The sequence below is a fragment of the Lissotriton vulgaris genome, chromosome 5, assembly GCF_964263255.1.
Source record: "Lissotriton vulgaris chromosome 5, aLisVul1.2, whole genome shotgun sequence".
Lineage (NCBI taxonomy): Eukaryota > Metazoa > Chordata > Amphibia > Caudata > Salamandridae > Lissotriton > Lissotriton vulgaris.
Genome location: NC_141693.1, coordinates 1,155,945,294 through 1,155,958,777, shown reverse-complemented (window position 1 = coordinate 1,155,958,777; position 13,484 = coordinate 1,155,945,294). Strand labels below are relative to the sequence as shown.

The 13,484-nt window shown below is 41.3% G+C and overlaps 1 protein-coding gene across 1 annotated transcript in view; it reads right to left on the bottom strand.

Moving 5' to 3' along the window:
* SLC18A2 (solute carrier family 18 member A2) overlaps positions 1 to 13,484 on the bottom strand; it is a 532,773-nt gene that overhangs the window by 170,020 nt on the left and 349,269 nt on the right. The window contains exon 4 of the mRNA XM_086922918.1: positions 4,894 to 4,952. Within this exon, the coding sequence (XP_086779044.1) occupies positions 4,894 to 4,952 (59 nt within the window). The remainder of the gene's footprint in view (positions 1 to 4,893; positions 4,953 to 13,484) is intronic.

The following is a 13,484-nucleotide window of genomic DNA, read 5'->3' as shown; positions in this document are numbered from 1 at the left end:
AATGCCTGATAAGGCTGGAATTTGGGCCCGGACGGTCAAACATGGGCCAACATGGCATCCTTTGTAAGGCTCTACTACAGGATTAAAAACGCACTGCAACGCCACTCACACATGCAACGCCACTCAACCACGCAACGCCACTCACACATGCAACGCCACTCAACTACGCAACGCCACTCACACATGCAACGCCACTCACACATGCAACGCCACTCAACTACGCAACGCCACTCAACAACCCAATGCCACTCAACAACCCAACGCCTCTCACGCAACGCCACTCAACAACCCAACGCCACTCAACAACCCAGCGCCACTCAACCACGCAACGCCACTCAACCATGCAACGCAACTCACACATGCAACTCCACTCAACCACGCAACGCCACTCACACATGCACCCAAAATATGCCCTAATGATCCTCAGCCCATCTCCAACTTTTGGAATGTGTCACTGGAAGAAAATTCGTTTCTTCTTAGGCACCCACAGTATCAGTCCCTAATGTACAGAAGGTTCTTCATGCACCCCAAAGCAACATATATCCAATGGCATATGCAAATGAATAGAATGACTGCATCCAACCTGAAAGAACAATAAAGGACTACTAAGGATGGAATGGTAAGCAGGCTCTGTTTATTACAAATGCATCATGAGCGCCGCCTACCGATCAGTCTCATAGAGCAATGTAATTTTATATAATAAAACATTCTTCCAAAGTGTATGTGTTTTGTTTGCACACAATACCTCTTCTTGTTCCCAGTGCAGTTTTTAGGAACTTGGGCTGTGACATTGACAACTTTATATGGGTGTATCGCAGAGCAAGAAGATCTGTCCGCTTGATTAACCTACCACAGCAAAACAGTGGGAGGGCCACACGCAATGCTAAAACATATTTTAAGGCAGACATGGGACAGCATATCCTCTGCTTCTTAACGGAAAAAAGGGGAAAGTAAATGATGATCAAAATACCAATTTGCTCTGTATATGGATATCAACTGTTGCATTTCGAGACATACCGATCCCAATTACTTTAAACAAGGTTTAAGAAAATTCAAGATGCTTGGAAAATATGGGGAGATTGATGAAAAAGATATAAAAATGACCACTATTAATCACTGCATGCAATTCTAGGGTTACTCTTCCAGTCCCTCTGTTTTTCACATTTCCACTGGGTATAAGTGGTTCAAAAATGGATTAAGGACAGCAGGACAGCTTTTTTCAGACGGTGGGTTACCTACATTTGCGTATCTTCAAATAGAATTCAATCCGGCGCAACAAAGTCCTTTTAAATGGGTGCCAAAACAGGACTATTTTAGGCACAGCCAAGCTGTAGATATATGTTTAGATAGATCTAACATATTAGAACTAATATATCCAGAAAAGAATAACATTTCTATGAGGGCATTCTATGCTGTCTTGTCCAGTTCAAGAGAGAATCACTTAGTAGCATTAGCAGATCGATGGTCTGCTAAGATTGGGATGATAATTCACACACACACAATCCAGCAAGCCTTTACATGATCTTGCTTATTGTGAGTACCTGCTAGATTAAAGCTGCAGCAATTAAAAAATATATCTATGCTATAATATATGTCCACCGTACAAGAAATATACATATAAAATATCAGAGGGAAGTATAAAGGTCCTTAATGTTGGATTGGGAGTGTGGATACATCTGTCTGTCCTGTGAATACTCCAGCCTCCAGGAGCAATTGGTGTGCACTGATGCGTCATTTGTATGTCATTGATTCTGGCATTCTTAAGATTAAAGGAAAACAAACAAAGGATGTAAGAGACTGTCTGATCAATGGGAAGCACTGTACGGATTTGAATAGGATTGCTTACATTTTTGTGTAGCTGCCCTCACTTTCATTATCTTTTTAGGTCTCGCGACCTATCGATGTGCGCAAGCGCATCGAGCGGAGCGAGAATTCAAGTGGCAAAAACATCGTCAAACCAAAGGGCTTTCAGCCCCGTGGTTTTCATGCTGTTCACGTGAACCATGTGATAACATGCACGCGCATTCAGGGCCAGCCAGCCCAGCACATCAAAGGGCTTCTCCTCCCCTAATTATTCATGGCCGGCCGCAGGCCGGCCGTACTTTCAGTTTCCTGAAACGGCTTCTCCTCACCTAATTAGGGGAGGAGAAGCCCTTTGATGTGCTTCACACCAATGCGCCTCACAGTCATTCCTCTTGTTTGTATTTGCTTCGGCTGCCATTCTCAGACTCCACGATCTGCTCATGTGACATGGTTGCTCCACAAGACGCTTTACACATTACACTCATCTGCCTGAAGTGGGAGAGCATATGTCATACTCATCTGCCTGAAGTGGGAGAGCATATGTTATAAGTACATATGTCCTCTTCTTTTGCCTCTGAGTTTTAAACAAGCAAAGCTGGTCCTTATGTACTTGCAGTTTCACTTCTAATGTGTGTTGTTATTTATCATGATTTTTAGCTGAGGTGTATCACGCTCGTTCATGAGTTTGATCTTTTCATACTGTGAAATGTTTTCTAAGTTGTTTTTGATTGTCTTACTGCTGGAGGTCTGCCTGTGCTACATTTAGCCTCTGACACATGCAACGCCACTCAACCACGCAATGCCACGCAACAACGCAACGCCACTCAACCATGCAACACCACTCAACCATGCAACGCCACTCACACATGCAACGCCACTCACACATGCAACGCCACTCACACATGCAACGCCACTCACACATGCAACGCCACTCAACCACGCAACGCCACTCAACCATGCAACACCACTCACACATGTAACGCCACTCACACATGCAACGCCACTCACACATGCAATGCCACTCACATATGCAACGCCACTAACACATGCAACGCCACTCACACATGCAACGCCACTCAACCACGCAACGCCACTCACACATGCAACGCCACTCAACTACGCAACGCCACTCACACATGCAACGCCACTCACACATGCAACGCCACTCAACTACGCAACGCCACTCAACAACCCAATGCCACTCAACAACCCATCGCCTCTCAACCACGCAACGCCACTCAACAACCCAACGCCACTCAACAACCCAACGCCACTCAACCATGCAACGCCACTCAACCATGCAACGCAACTCACACATGCAACTCCACTCAACCACGCAACGCCACTCACACATGCAACGCCACTCACACATGCAACGCCACTCACACATGCAACGCCATGTGTGAGTGTGGAGTATGGAAAATCTAGGGCATGTTTCAGTAGTATTGTCATATTTAGGTGGAGAACAGTGGTGGCACAGTATGAAATATTGATATAGATTGAGGTTGGCAGGTAGCCGACAGTGTAGAAGCTGTGTGAATGCCCAATAACATATCTATAATAATCTGCTTACCCAGTATCTCTAGGCAGTTTAGATGGTAATTTATTCAAATAGACGAATAAATATTCTCGAATAAGCCAGTGATAGCCCCTTTGTACCTTTAGAATAACACATTTATATTTGAGTCTCTAAGTAAAGGTTTCTCACCTTATTATATGTGGTTTAATGAATGATTTTGCAGGTACTCACAAAGGGACTGTTAGGAATATGAAACTCTTTGTCAATTATGCCAAAAATTACCATTTTGAGATATATTACACATTTCCCAAAAACCCTGGTGTTCTCCTTGATATGTGGAGACCTTGTTTAAACTTGTCGTGGGAAACATTATTCGACAGTTGGTAGTGGGAACTGAGTAGTGCAGTGTTTCTTTCTTTCTATAAGTGACTCCATACATGGATTTAAGATTGTAAATCCTTAAACTGAATCTTCAGAAAGAAGCTTGGATGGTTGACTTTGTGACAGAAATTCCATAAAACTAGGTTTTACCTTCTCAATGATGGGCTGGTTTCATGGGTATCATAAACATGGGGACTATTTATGGTACCAATTGCAGAGGATCTAGGATTTGAATTACAAAGAAAATGTTTTTCACCATTACCGGAGGCAGCAAATTGTAACATTGTAAGGAGGCAAAAAATACTTGCTCCGCCCTTTTACTATGACCTTTAAAATAATGGTATGCTTTGTGAATGGGGAAAGATTGCTTGCTTGCTGTCAGTGGCTCAAAACGGGTAGAGCCTACTGGATTTGCTGCAAGTTAGATTCTAGAGGGATTGTTGGGTCATGTGTACATGGTGATTAATTCAGTGTTGCCATAGAGAAAAGTCTAAATATGTTGGAATAATTATTAGAAGGCTGGCAGCTATTGGGATGTCCCCTGTGGACATTCTAGCATGGCTAGTTGTTTTTAAATGATTTTCCCCCCTCAATAGCCGTCCTCACATCACTATACAAAATGTCAATAAAAAAAATGTAAAATTTGATTTACACATCATAATATAGGAATGCAAGCACTCCTACATCCTAATGCGACAGAAAAGCACCAGTACAATGATCACATTTCAATTGGTAACAAAAGTTGTAAATTCAATTTAGTACATGGGCACACATTTGTCTGGAGCACAAGGACCCTAAGGGATCCCACCCAACCAGCTTGCTGAGCTTATGCATCATTGCTTTAGGGTTACAAGCAGTCTACTTCCACCTCTTTAGGCTAGCTTATTCTTGGCAGAGTTTGTGTGATACCTGGTATCAGGAATACTTGCTTGAGAGGGGGTGTTCTCATCTCACAGAACACAGCAAACAGGGCAATTCAGTACCATGACACCAGTGATGCTCTAACCCCCTGTCATTCAATTGGGGCCCTTTTTGCTCCTGCTAGTAAGGATGTTGAAAGTTACTGGTTCTCTTTGTCCGAGTACATCTGGTATATTTTATGATATATATAATTGCTTTTGAGCACATATCAATGATGTGGGATCGCACTGGTGTGTGCTGCAAATAAAGAAACACAAGGAGAGACTTACTGATGGTTGACACGAACATAATGCAGAAACCGGCGAACATCGGGAGCTGGTATCCAACTCTGCAGAAGAAGAAAAACACAACATATTACATTAAAATGAAAGGTGGCAGGGACAAATTTTTGAGAGTGCTACAAAGTTACACAGTGCAGGGTTTCAAAATTGCTCAAAGGATAAATAGAAGATGGCTACCCAACGTTTCAAGTTTGGAGACAAAGATACCGATATCAGGCAGAGGGAAAACAATTTAGAACAACAAAACAAAGAGAGGGTAGAGGGAAAGAAAAAAATCCAAGAGAAAGGGTAAGGATGCACACGCGATCCTTGAGCAGAAACAAATAATAGAAACACATTCCAATAGGGAGGTACAAGTAATTAATTTATCCATCAAGGTTCTTACCAATGATATGATTTCTGTCTTGCAGAAAGGCATGAACTACTGTCCAACTATGATATATGATGTTACTAATGTCAGGATTGATGTTTATAAGTTTGTTAGGCAACTTAAACTGAAGGAATTCTTTGCTAACAACCCTAAGACCAATAAACTCTCCACATAAAATGCAGTAATGGGTGATCTATCCATTCAGGATATTCATGATATAATTACACTAATATCACTGAAGGAGAATGAGCATGATCCAGATACTGTTTATGATGTATTAAATGATCTGGAACGGTGTGCTGACCTCATTGAAAACAGTGGTTTGAAGACAAAATCAAAATGGACCCGACAATTAACTAGTGGAAATAAAATAGATTTGTTTCATAAGATAGTTAATAATGATATTGACAAGTGGGAGAAGACAAGGATATGAAATGATCATGTGCCCTATAGTAACCACCTTACATATTAGGAGCTTGAAGCATTGAAACAATTGCAGATATAGGTGGGAAAATGGTTGGTATGGACAAGAACTCATATGATGCTGAGGTTTTGGGACAACTTAATAATACGCAATGGCATAAGAAACTTGATCATAATCCCGTGTGTGAGATATCCAGTAATGTCAACACACATTTAAAACAATGACTGGAGGCATGTTTACTGAAAAATTATGAATAATTGTACCTATTAGTAGAAAGACCTAGGTTTCCATGTTTGTATGCGCTTCCTAAGATTCAAAAATGCTTCATTTCACCCCCGGGATGGCCCATTGTCTCAGGAATCGGTGGCCCTACGGAGAGACTATCTGAATTTGTGCACACTTTTTTACACACATTTGTTTGTAATCTTCCATTTTATGTAAGGGATACTAAACCTGTACTGAATATTCTGAATGATCTTACTTGGGATCAGAATATGACATTTGTGACCTTGGATGTAATTTCGTTATACATGAACATTTCACATCAATGTGGTTTATCAGCACTTAGGCATTTCTGATTCAAACGACCCATTGAACACATGGAACACTCCGAAATGTTGATTAAGATGTCACAGATGATACTGAAACTTAATGTCTTCATGTTTAATGGTGAATGGTATCAGCAAATATGTGGAACTGCGATGGATTCCAGATTTGCGCAGTCTTTTGCCTGCCGATTCATTTGTTGGTTTGTGTCGGCACACATCTGGGGCCCATCTGGAGCTAGGTGGCATGATTTTATAATTTATTTTGGTCGGTATATTGATTATTGCCTCTTGATCGGGACTGGAAGTCAAACAGAATTACATTAATTTTTTGAACATTTGAACAATAATAAATTCAACATGTCCTTTACCATGACACACAGCCAAGAAAGTATTGTGTTTTTGGATATTGAGCTATATGTTGACCAAGGGAAGATCAATATCAGGAAGTTTAGAATAGCTACCTTCTGCAACTCCCTGTTGCATGCAAACAGCTCACACCCTAGGAGCCAGATTAATTCCATCCCTTTTGGGAATATGCTCAGAGCACGAAGAAACTGTAGTAATGGCACAGACTTTTTACTTAACATTGAAGACATAGAACAGAGATTTCTAACCAGAGGTTACAACAGGGATATTATCCTTCCGGCTAAGAAAAGATCACTGAAATTGAAATGGACTGATACACTTGTCAATAAGAAGAAACTTGTGACAGGCTGCCATCCAGGATCACATAAAATATATAATATATTTAGATGACACTTCCATTTGTTAACATCGGATAGAGCATTACAATCTTATGTTTTGGAGCATCTGAGTTTAATTTATCGTAAAGGTAAGACTATACAAATCATAATTAGTCCAGTTATGCTAGGGGACATGTGTGTGGTATCTATGGTTCTGTCTATCTTCTTTCTCCTCTGTCTCTATTGTTTAGAATGCCCCCTCTAGGTTCCTTGCTTAGTGTTCTACCTTTGTCAGTTACTGCCTGGTTCCTGTACTGAGCTGACGTTGCTTCGTGTCTGCTGTGAAGGTTACTGAATAAAGAACCTATACCTAACCAGCTTCTTTCCTGCTTATGATTGGAGTTCTGGATTTAACATTTGGCGACGTTTGGGATTTTCTCCTGAATCCTTCACATCCCCAGCACCCACTGAAGCACTGGGAGGCCTACTCGACCATCGGAAGGCGCAAGAACTTCTTCATCAACTATCGCGCTTCCTCTTCAAAAGGTTGTATGTAATTTTTAAATTTTTGGCTGTTCCTACCGGTCCTGCGCCACCTTCATTTCGTCTGCGCACCTCTTTACCCTCGAGCGAGTCTGCCTCGAGCGCCATAGACTCTACGTTCCCTTCCTCGAGCCAGCTTCAGCTCAAGGATTCTAATAGAACGTACCTGATTGAGTCTTCTACTCCGGCCATCTTCGTCCCTCCTCCCAGTCAGCCTCCGCGCACGTCACAGTTCTCCGCCTGGTCCGTGACGGAGTGACGCGCCTCACGTTGTTTCACCCTACGTGACTGCTACGTGACTCCATCTTGGTAAAGGTCACGCAAGTCTTCTTTCCTCATTTGCATGCGCAATCAGTTTCATGCGCTCGTTTCTTCAAATTCACCGCATTTCTTGTCACGGTGAACTACGCATTCGTCATCATATTTACAGCGTTCTTTTCATTTTTATCCTATTTTTCACTACGCTGTCCTGGATTTCAAGCAACTTATTCGATTTCAGGTTTGGTTTTCGTCTGTTCAAGTCTTTGGTTCTGCTTCTACCACAGCACATCTCCTTGATTTCTACTCGATGATGTGCACATCTTACCAAGTACTTTAACCCTTAATCGACTAACATTGTTTTTTCATTCATTTTCTGTTTTTCTTGTTTTGGTTCTTTTATTGTATTTTCTGCGCACATTGTTGCCTTAACATGTCTCAAAATATTGTCACACCTCCTTATTTTCTTCCTGATCCTGGTGTACCTAAAACTAAGTGGAAACAATGGTTCAAGGGTTTTGGCAGTTACATTATTGCTTTAGATGGTCAGAAATATGAACCAGACAGGAAGTTAGCCTTACTCTATAACAGTCTTGGGGCAGAAGGTCAACGCATTTTTGACCATTTACCTGTTTCGCCTCAACCTCATGAAACTGAATGGGATTGTTTTCAAGAAGCGGTTTCTAGGTTAGCCAAATATTTTATTGACGAAACTAGTGTTGTGGTAGAGCGTCACAAAATTTATACCAGACATCAATTTGAGTATGAGTCAATTGATACTTTCTTGACAGAACTTAGAGTTTTGATAGCAACTTGTGAATTCGATGGTAATATTGATTCTTACCTCAGAGATCAGATAGTAGTTAACTGTTATAACAAAAAGGTCCAAGAGAGACTGCTTTGTTGCAGGGATCCATCTCTCAACGAAACTCTTGAACTTGCGAGAGGAATCGAGAGATCTGTCTCTTCTCAAAGGGTTTTGAACAAAAATAAAGGTGATACTATAACTGAAGCTGTCAATGCTCTAAACATCAAACCTAAACCTTCCCAATTTAAAAACAAAGATGCCAAAGAACCTAAAAAGAGCTTTGCATGTTTCAGATGTGGTTCTTCTTCACATCTTGCCAATTTCAAAGGTTGTCCAGCTCTGAGTAAAACTTGCCTCAATTGTAAACGTACTGGTCACTTTACCAGAGTATGTAACAGAAATCCTGTGAAAATTAATGCGATTGAAAATATTGAGTTTTCTGAACCTGAGAATGTATGTACAGTTGTTTCTTCCAAAAAGATTGTTTTGTACATTGATGCAGAGTTGGATGATGGTGGTCCCATCTGCGATATCACCATTGGTAGCACAGTAATCCAAGTGACGGTGGATTCTGGTTCTCCGATCACCTTTGTCACTGACATTTTGTATAATCTACACTGGAATTCTTCCCAATTATTCCCTCCTGATATCCACACCATTTCCTTTGGTGGGCATTCCATTGACATGCTGGGATTCTTCAATGATACCATAAAATTTGAGGACAGGTCCATTGCTACCAAAATATATGTTGCTAAAAATGGGTACAACATTTTGGGTTGGAAAGATCAGGGCAAATTCGGCATGGTTTTAAGACCAGGCACTTCTTGTCCCATTTCCCTTGTAGATGTTTGTTCCTCCTCCAATCTTGACCTACACCAACTCTTAGCCAAACATAGTGCTCTTTTCATGGACAAGCTGGGTCTTGTTCATGACTTTGAGCATCGCATTGTTCTCAAAAAGGATGCCATTCCTGTGGTCCATAAAGTCAGGAATGTTCCCCTATCTGTTAGGTCCCAACTCAAATTACACTTGGAGCAGCTATGCCTTGACAAAGTTATTGAGCCTATAAATTCTTCAGAATGGGTCGCCCCCATCGTTATCGCGAAGAAAAAGGGTAGCAAAGACATAAGACTATGCATCGATCTAAGGTCCTTAAACAAAAACATTTTAATAGATTGCTTTCCCCTACCCAAAATCCAAGACATGTTGGCTCAACTTGGTGATTCTAAAGTTTTTTCGTGTTTGGACTTAAGGTCTGCCTATCACCAGGTTGAACTCAGTGAAGACTCCCGTGATTTGACTTCCTTTAATACACCTTTTGGTCCCTACAGGTTCTTACGCATGCCTTTTGGGCTTGCGTCTGCTGCCTCTGTCTTCCAGAAGCTCATGTATAAAATGTTTGGCAATTGTAGCAATGTGTTGGCTTACCAAGATGACATCCTCATTTATTCTAAGTGTGATGATGACCATTTAAAGAAACTGTCTGAGGTGTTGAACATCTTGGAAACCAATGGTTTTACTGTAAAGAAAGAAAAGTGCAAGTTCATGGTTGATAGCATTGATTATCTTGGCCATCACATCTCTAGCAGTGGCATTTCTCCCAAACAAGACCTTATCAAAGCCATTGTCGACAGTCCCAGTCCGGAAAACAAAGATCAACTTAGATCTTTCCTCGGTGTTTGCGAGTATTATTCTAGATTTGTGGATTGTTTTGCCTTGCAAACTGAACCTTTAAGAAAATTGCTCAGAAAAGGTGAAAAGTTTGTTTGGGACGATTCCCTTAACAAAACTTTTGTGCACTTAAAGAACCTCATTGTTCAAGCCCCCTCTCTTCATTCTTTCAGAGATGATATTCAATCTATTGTCACGGTGGATGCTAGTGGCATTGGTTTAGGGGCTGTTTTGTCTCAGTTGGTTGACGGTGTGGAACAAACAGTTGGTTTTGCTTCCAGATCCCTTTCTCCTGCAGAGCGCAGATACAGCACCATTGAGAGGGAAGCTCTGGCCTGTCTTTGGGCTACCAAACATTTCGAGACTTACCTCTGGGGTAGAAGATTTATTTTGGTGACCGACCACAAACCCTTGGTGTTCCTTTTGTCTAACAAAGACCACAGTAATCTCAGTCCTCGTTTAATCAGGTTACTCTCAAGGATGTACGATTTTAATTTCTCCATCTCCCATATCCCTGGTGGTAAAAATACCCGTGCCGATTTCCTCTCTAGGTGTCCCCTTAAAGATTGTGAAAACTCTTCTTCCCTTTGTGAGGACTCCGAATGTGTTGTAGGTATGGTTGATGGGTTGTTGTTCTCAGAGAATATCATCAGCAAGGATGAGTGGTTGGATTGTGTTAAATTAGACAAGGTCCTAAATGCACTCAAGGATCATGTCATTAAGGGCTGGCCCGATGACAGGAATCTTGATTCAGGTTTACGTTTATTTGCCAAAGTCAAAGATGAACTTACTGTTGAGGATGATTTTTTGATGAGGGGCTCTTTGTTAATTCCTCCCAACAAACTCAAACTTAAATTGTTAAATTTGGCTCATCTGGGTCACCTTGGGATCACCGGCACCAAGAAAAGGCTACGACTCTACTACTGGTGGCCCAATCTTGATGTTGATGTTGAAAATTTTGTGGGTAGGTGTTCCTGTTGTTTTGAAGCTGACAAGTCTCTCAAGCTGCGGAATACTCCCCTTATTCCTGTTCCTTATCCTCAGGGCCCCTGGGAAAAACTGGGCATTGATTTTATTGGTCCCATGTACAACTTGAAGCCTCATTTGAGATTCGCCTTAGTCTTGGTAGATTATTTTTCCAAGTGGGTTGAGTGCAGGTTCATGTCTGATCCTTCCACGGTTGGTGTCATTGATTTTCTGGATGACCTCTTTCACAGAGAAGGTATCCCTAAGTTTCTAGTCTCTGACAATGGTGTCCAGTTCAAGTCCCAGGTCACTCAAAAATTCTTATCCAATCTAGACATCAAACATTTGACTGTTGCCCTTTACAGTCCTCAAGGAAATGGCATGGTTGAAAGGGTTAACAAAATGCTAAAAGACACTATCCAATTAGCCTGCATGCAAAACCTGGATGTTTCTAAAGCTGTTAAAGAAAGGTTATGGAGCTATCACAACACACCCCATTCCACAACTGGAATTACCCCTTTTGTCTTATTAAAGAAACGTTTTGGCTCTTCCAAGCTTAGCCCTCCCTGGGTCCTTGACAAAACAAAGGTTGATGGCAAATTACCCAATGTTGATCAGGTTCGCAACAGGGTTGTTTCTATGCAAAACAAGATGAAAATTGCTTATGATGACAAATTCAAAACTAAAGTGATTTCTTTCAATGTGGGTGATTCCGTCAAAGTCAAAAGACCTCTGAAAAACAGTAATCATTCCTCAAAATTCTATCCTGCTTCTAAAGTCGTCAGAGTCTCCAAGAATGCTGTGTTACTTTCTAATGGGAAGTGGTGGAGTAAGAGAAATGTCGTTATTGTTAATCCTTTTGTTTCCAAGGACTTAAGAGACCAGGAGGACAGCAACTTTCCTGTCTCCTCATCTTTGGATTTTCAGCCCTCCACGTCTTCTCATCAAAGAGACTTTTCCGTCGTTCCTGGTATTGATGATCTGGTTCTTCCTGGTCCTTCTTCCTTGCTGTTGGACCAATGTTCTCCTTCTGATGTCTTCAATGATGCTTCTGGCTCTAATGTTCATCCTGTTGGTTCTGATTCTCCCTCCAATGTCATTTCCGCTCAACTCAATCTTCCTCCTGCTCTCAGGCGGAGTTCTCGTAACACTTCTGTTCCTGCCTACCTAAAGGACTATCATCTTTAATCTGTTTCTTTTCTCCCTTCTCTTTCCTTCTTCCTTTTCTTTGTTTTTATTTTTTCCTTTGGGGAAGGGAGATGTGTGGTATCTATGGTTCTGTCTATCTTCTTTCTCCTCTGTCTCTATTGTTTAGAATGCCCCCTCTAGGTTCCTTGCTTAGTGTTCTACCTTTGTCAGTTACTGCCTGGTTCCTGTACTGAGCTGACGTTGCTTCGTGTCTGCTGTGAAGGTTACTGAATAAAGAACCTATACCTAACCAGCTTCTTTCCTGCTTATGATTGGAGTTCTGGATTTAACAATGTGCCTAGGAATACATGGTTACATAAATTGAATCAAGGTTGTTGCCAATGTGGAAACTGCAGTATATGCAGAATGTCTGTTAACGGAATCAAGGAATTAAAATACAATGGCTCACGTAGGTATAAGAATAACACACATATTGATTGTATGACAATGTATGTTGTTTATGTTATCATCTGCAAATGTGAAAAAATTTGAAAAAATCTATGTGGGGAGCACTATACGATCATGGAAGGATCGTATTGCACAACACTTCATAGCTGTCAAGAATTTGGATGATAGATACCCTACTGGTGCTCATGCAAAGGAATGTTCATGGAATTGAAAATGTCATGCCTGATGTGAGGGGTGGAAATCGTGACATGACAAACTGAGGCCTGTTGGATCATGAAAGTACATGCAGTGGATAGGTGCCTTAATATTGGCAATGAGTTTCAGTCATTTTTGGGCACTTGAAGAGAATGTGGCTTACACTATACTCCTGATTATTTCTTGAATTTTTCTTCTCTGTATCTCCTTTTCTCTGTTTGAGAACTGAATGATAGTCTGGTTGTGCATAATTAAATCTATGTAGGGATATTTTCGGTTGTATGATGTTACAACGCGATCAAAATGATTGCGGTACATCACAACGCATCTTTTACAACGCAAGTCGTTACCACGACTTGGCTGTAGGGTGCTGGACTTAGGAATAGTAAGATTTACTATTCCAACTCCAGCCTACGTACAGTAGGGAAGGTGTTGGAATAGTAAATCTAATATTCCTTAGTCTAGAGCGCCCTCCAGCGCAAGTCGTGGTACCGGCTTGCGTTGTAAAAGATGTGTC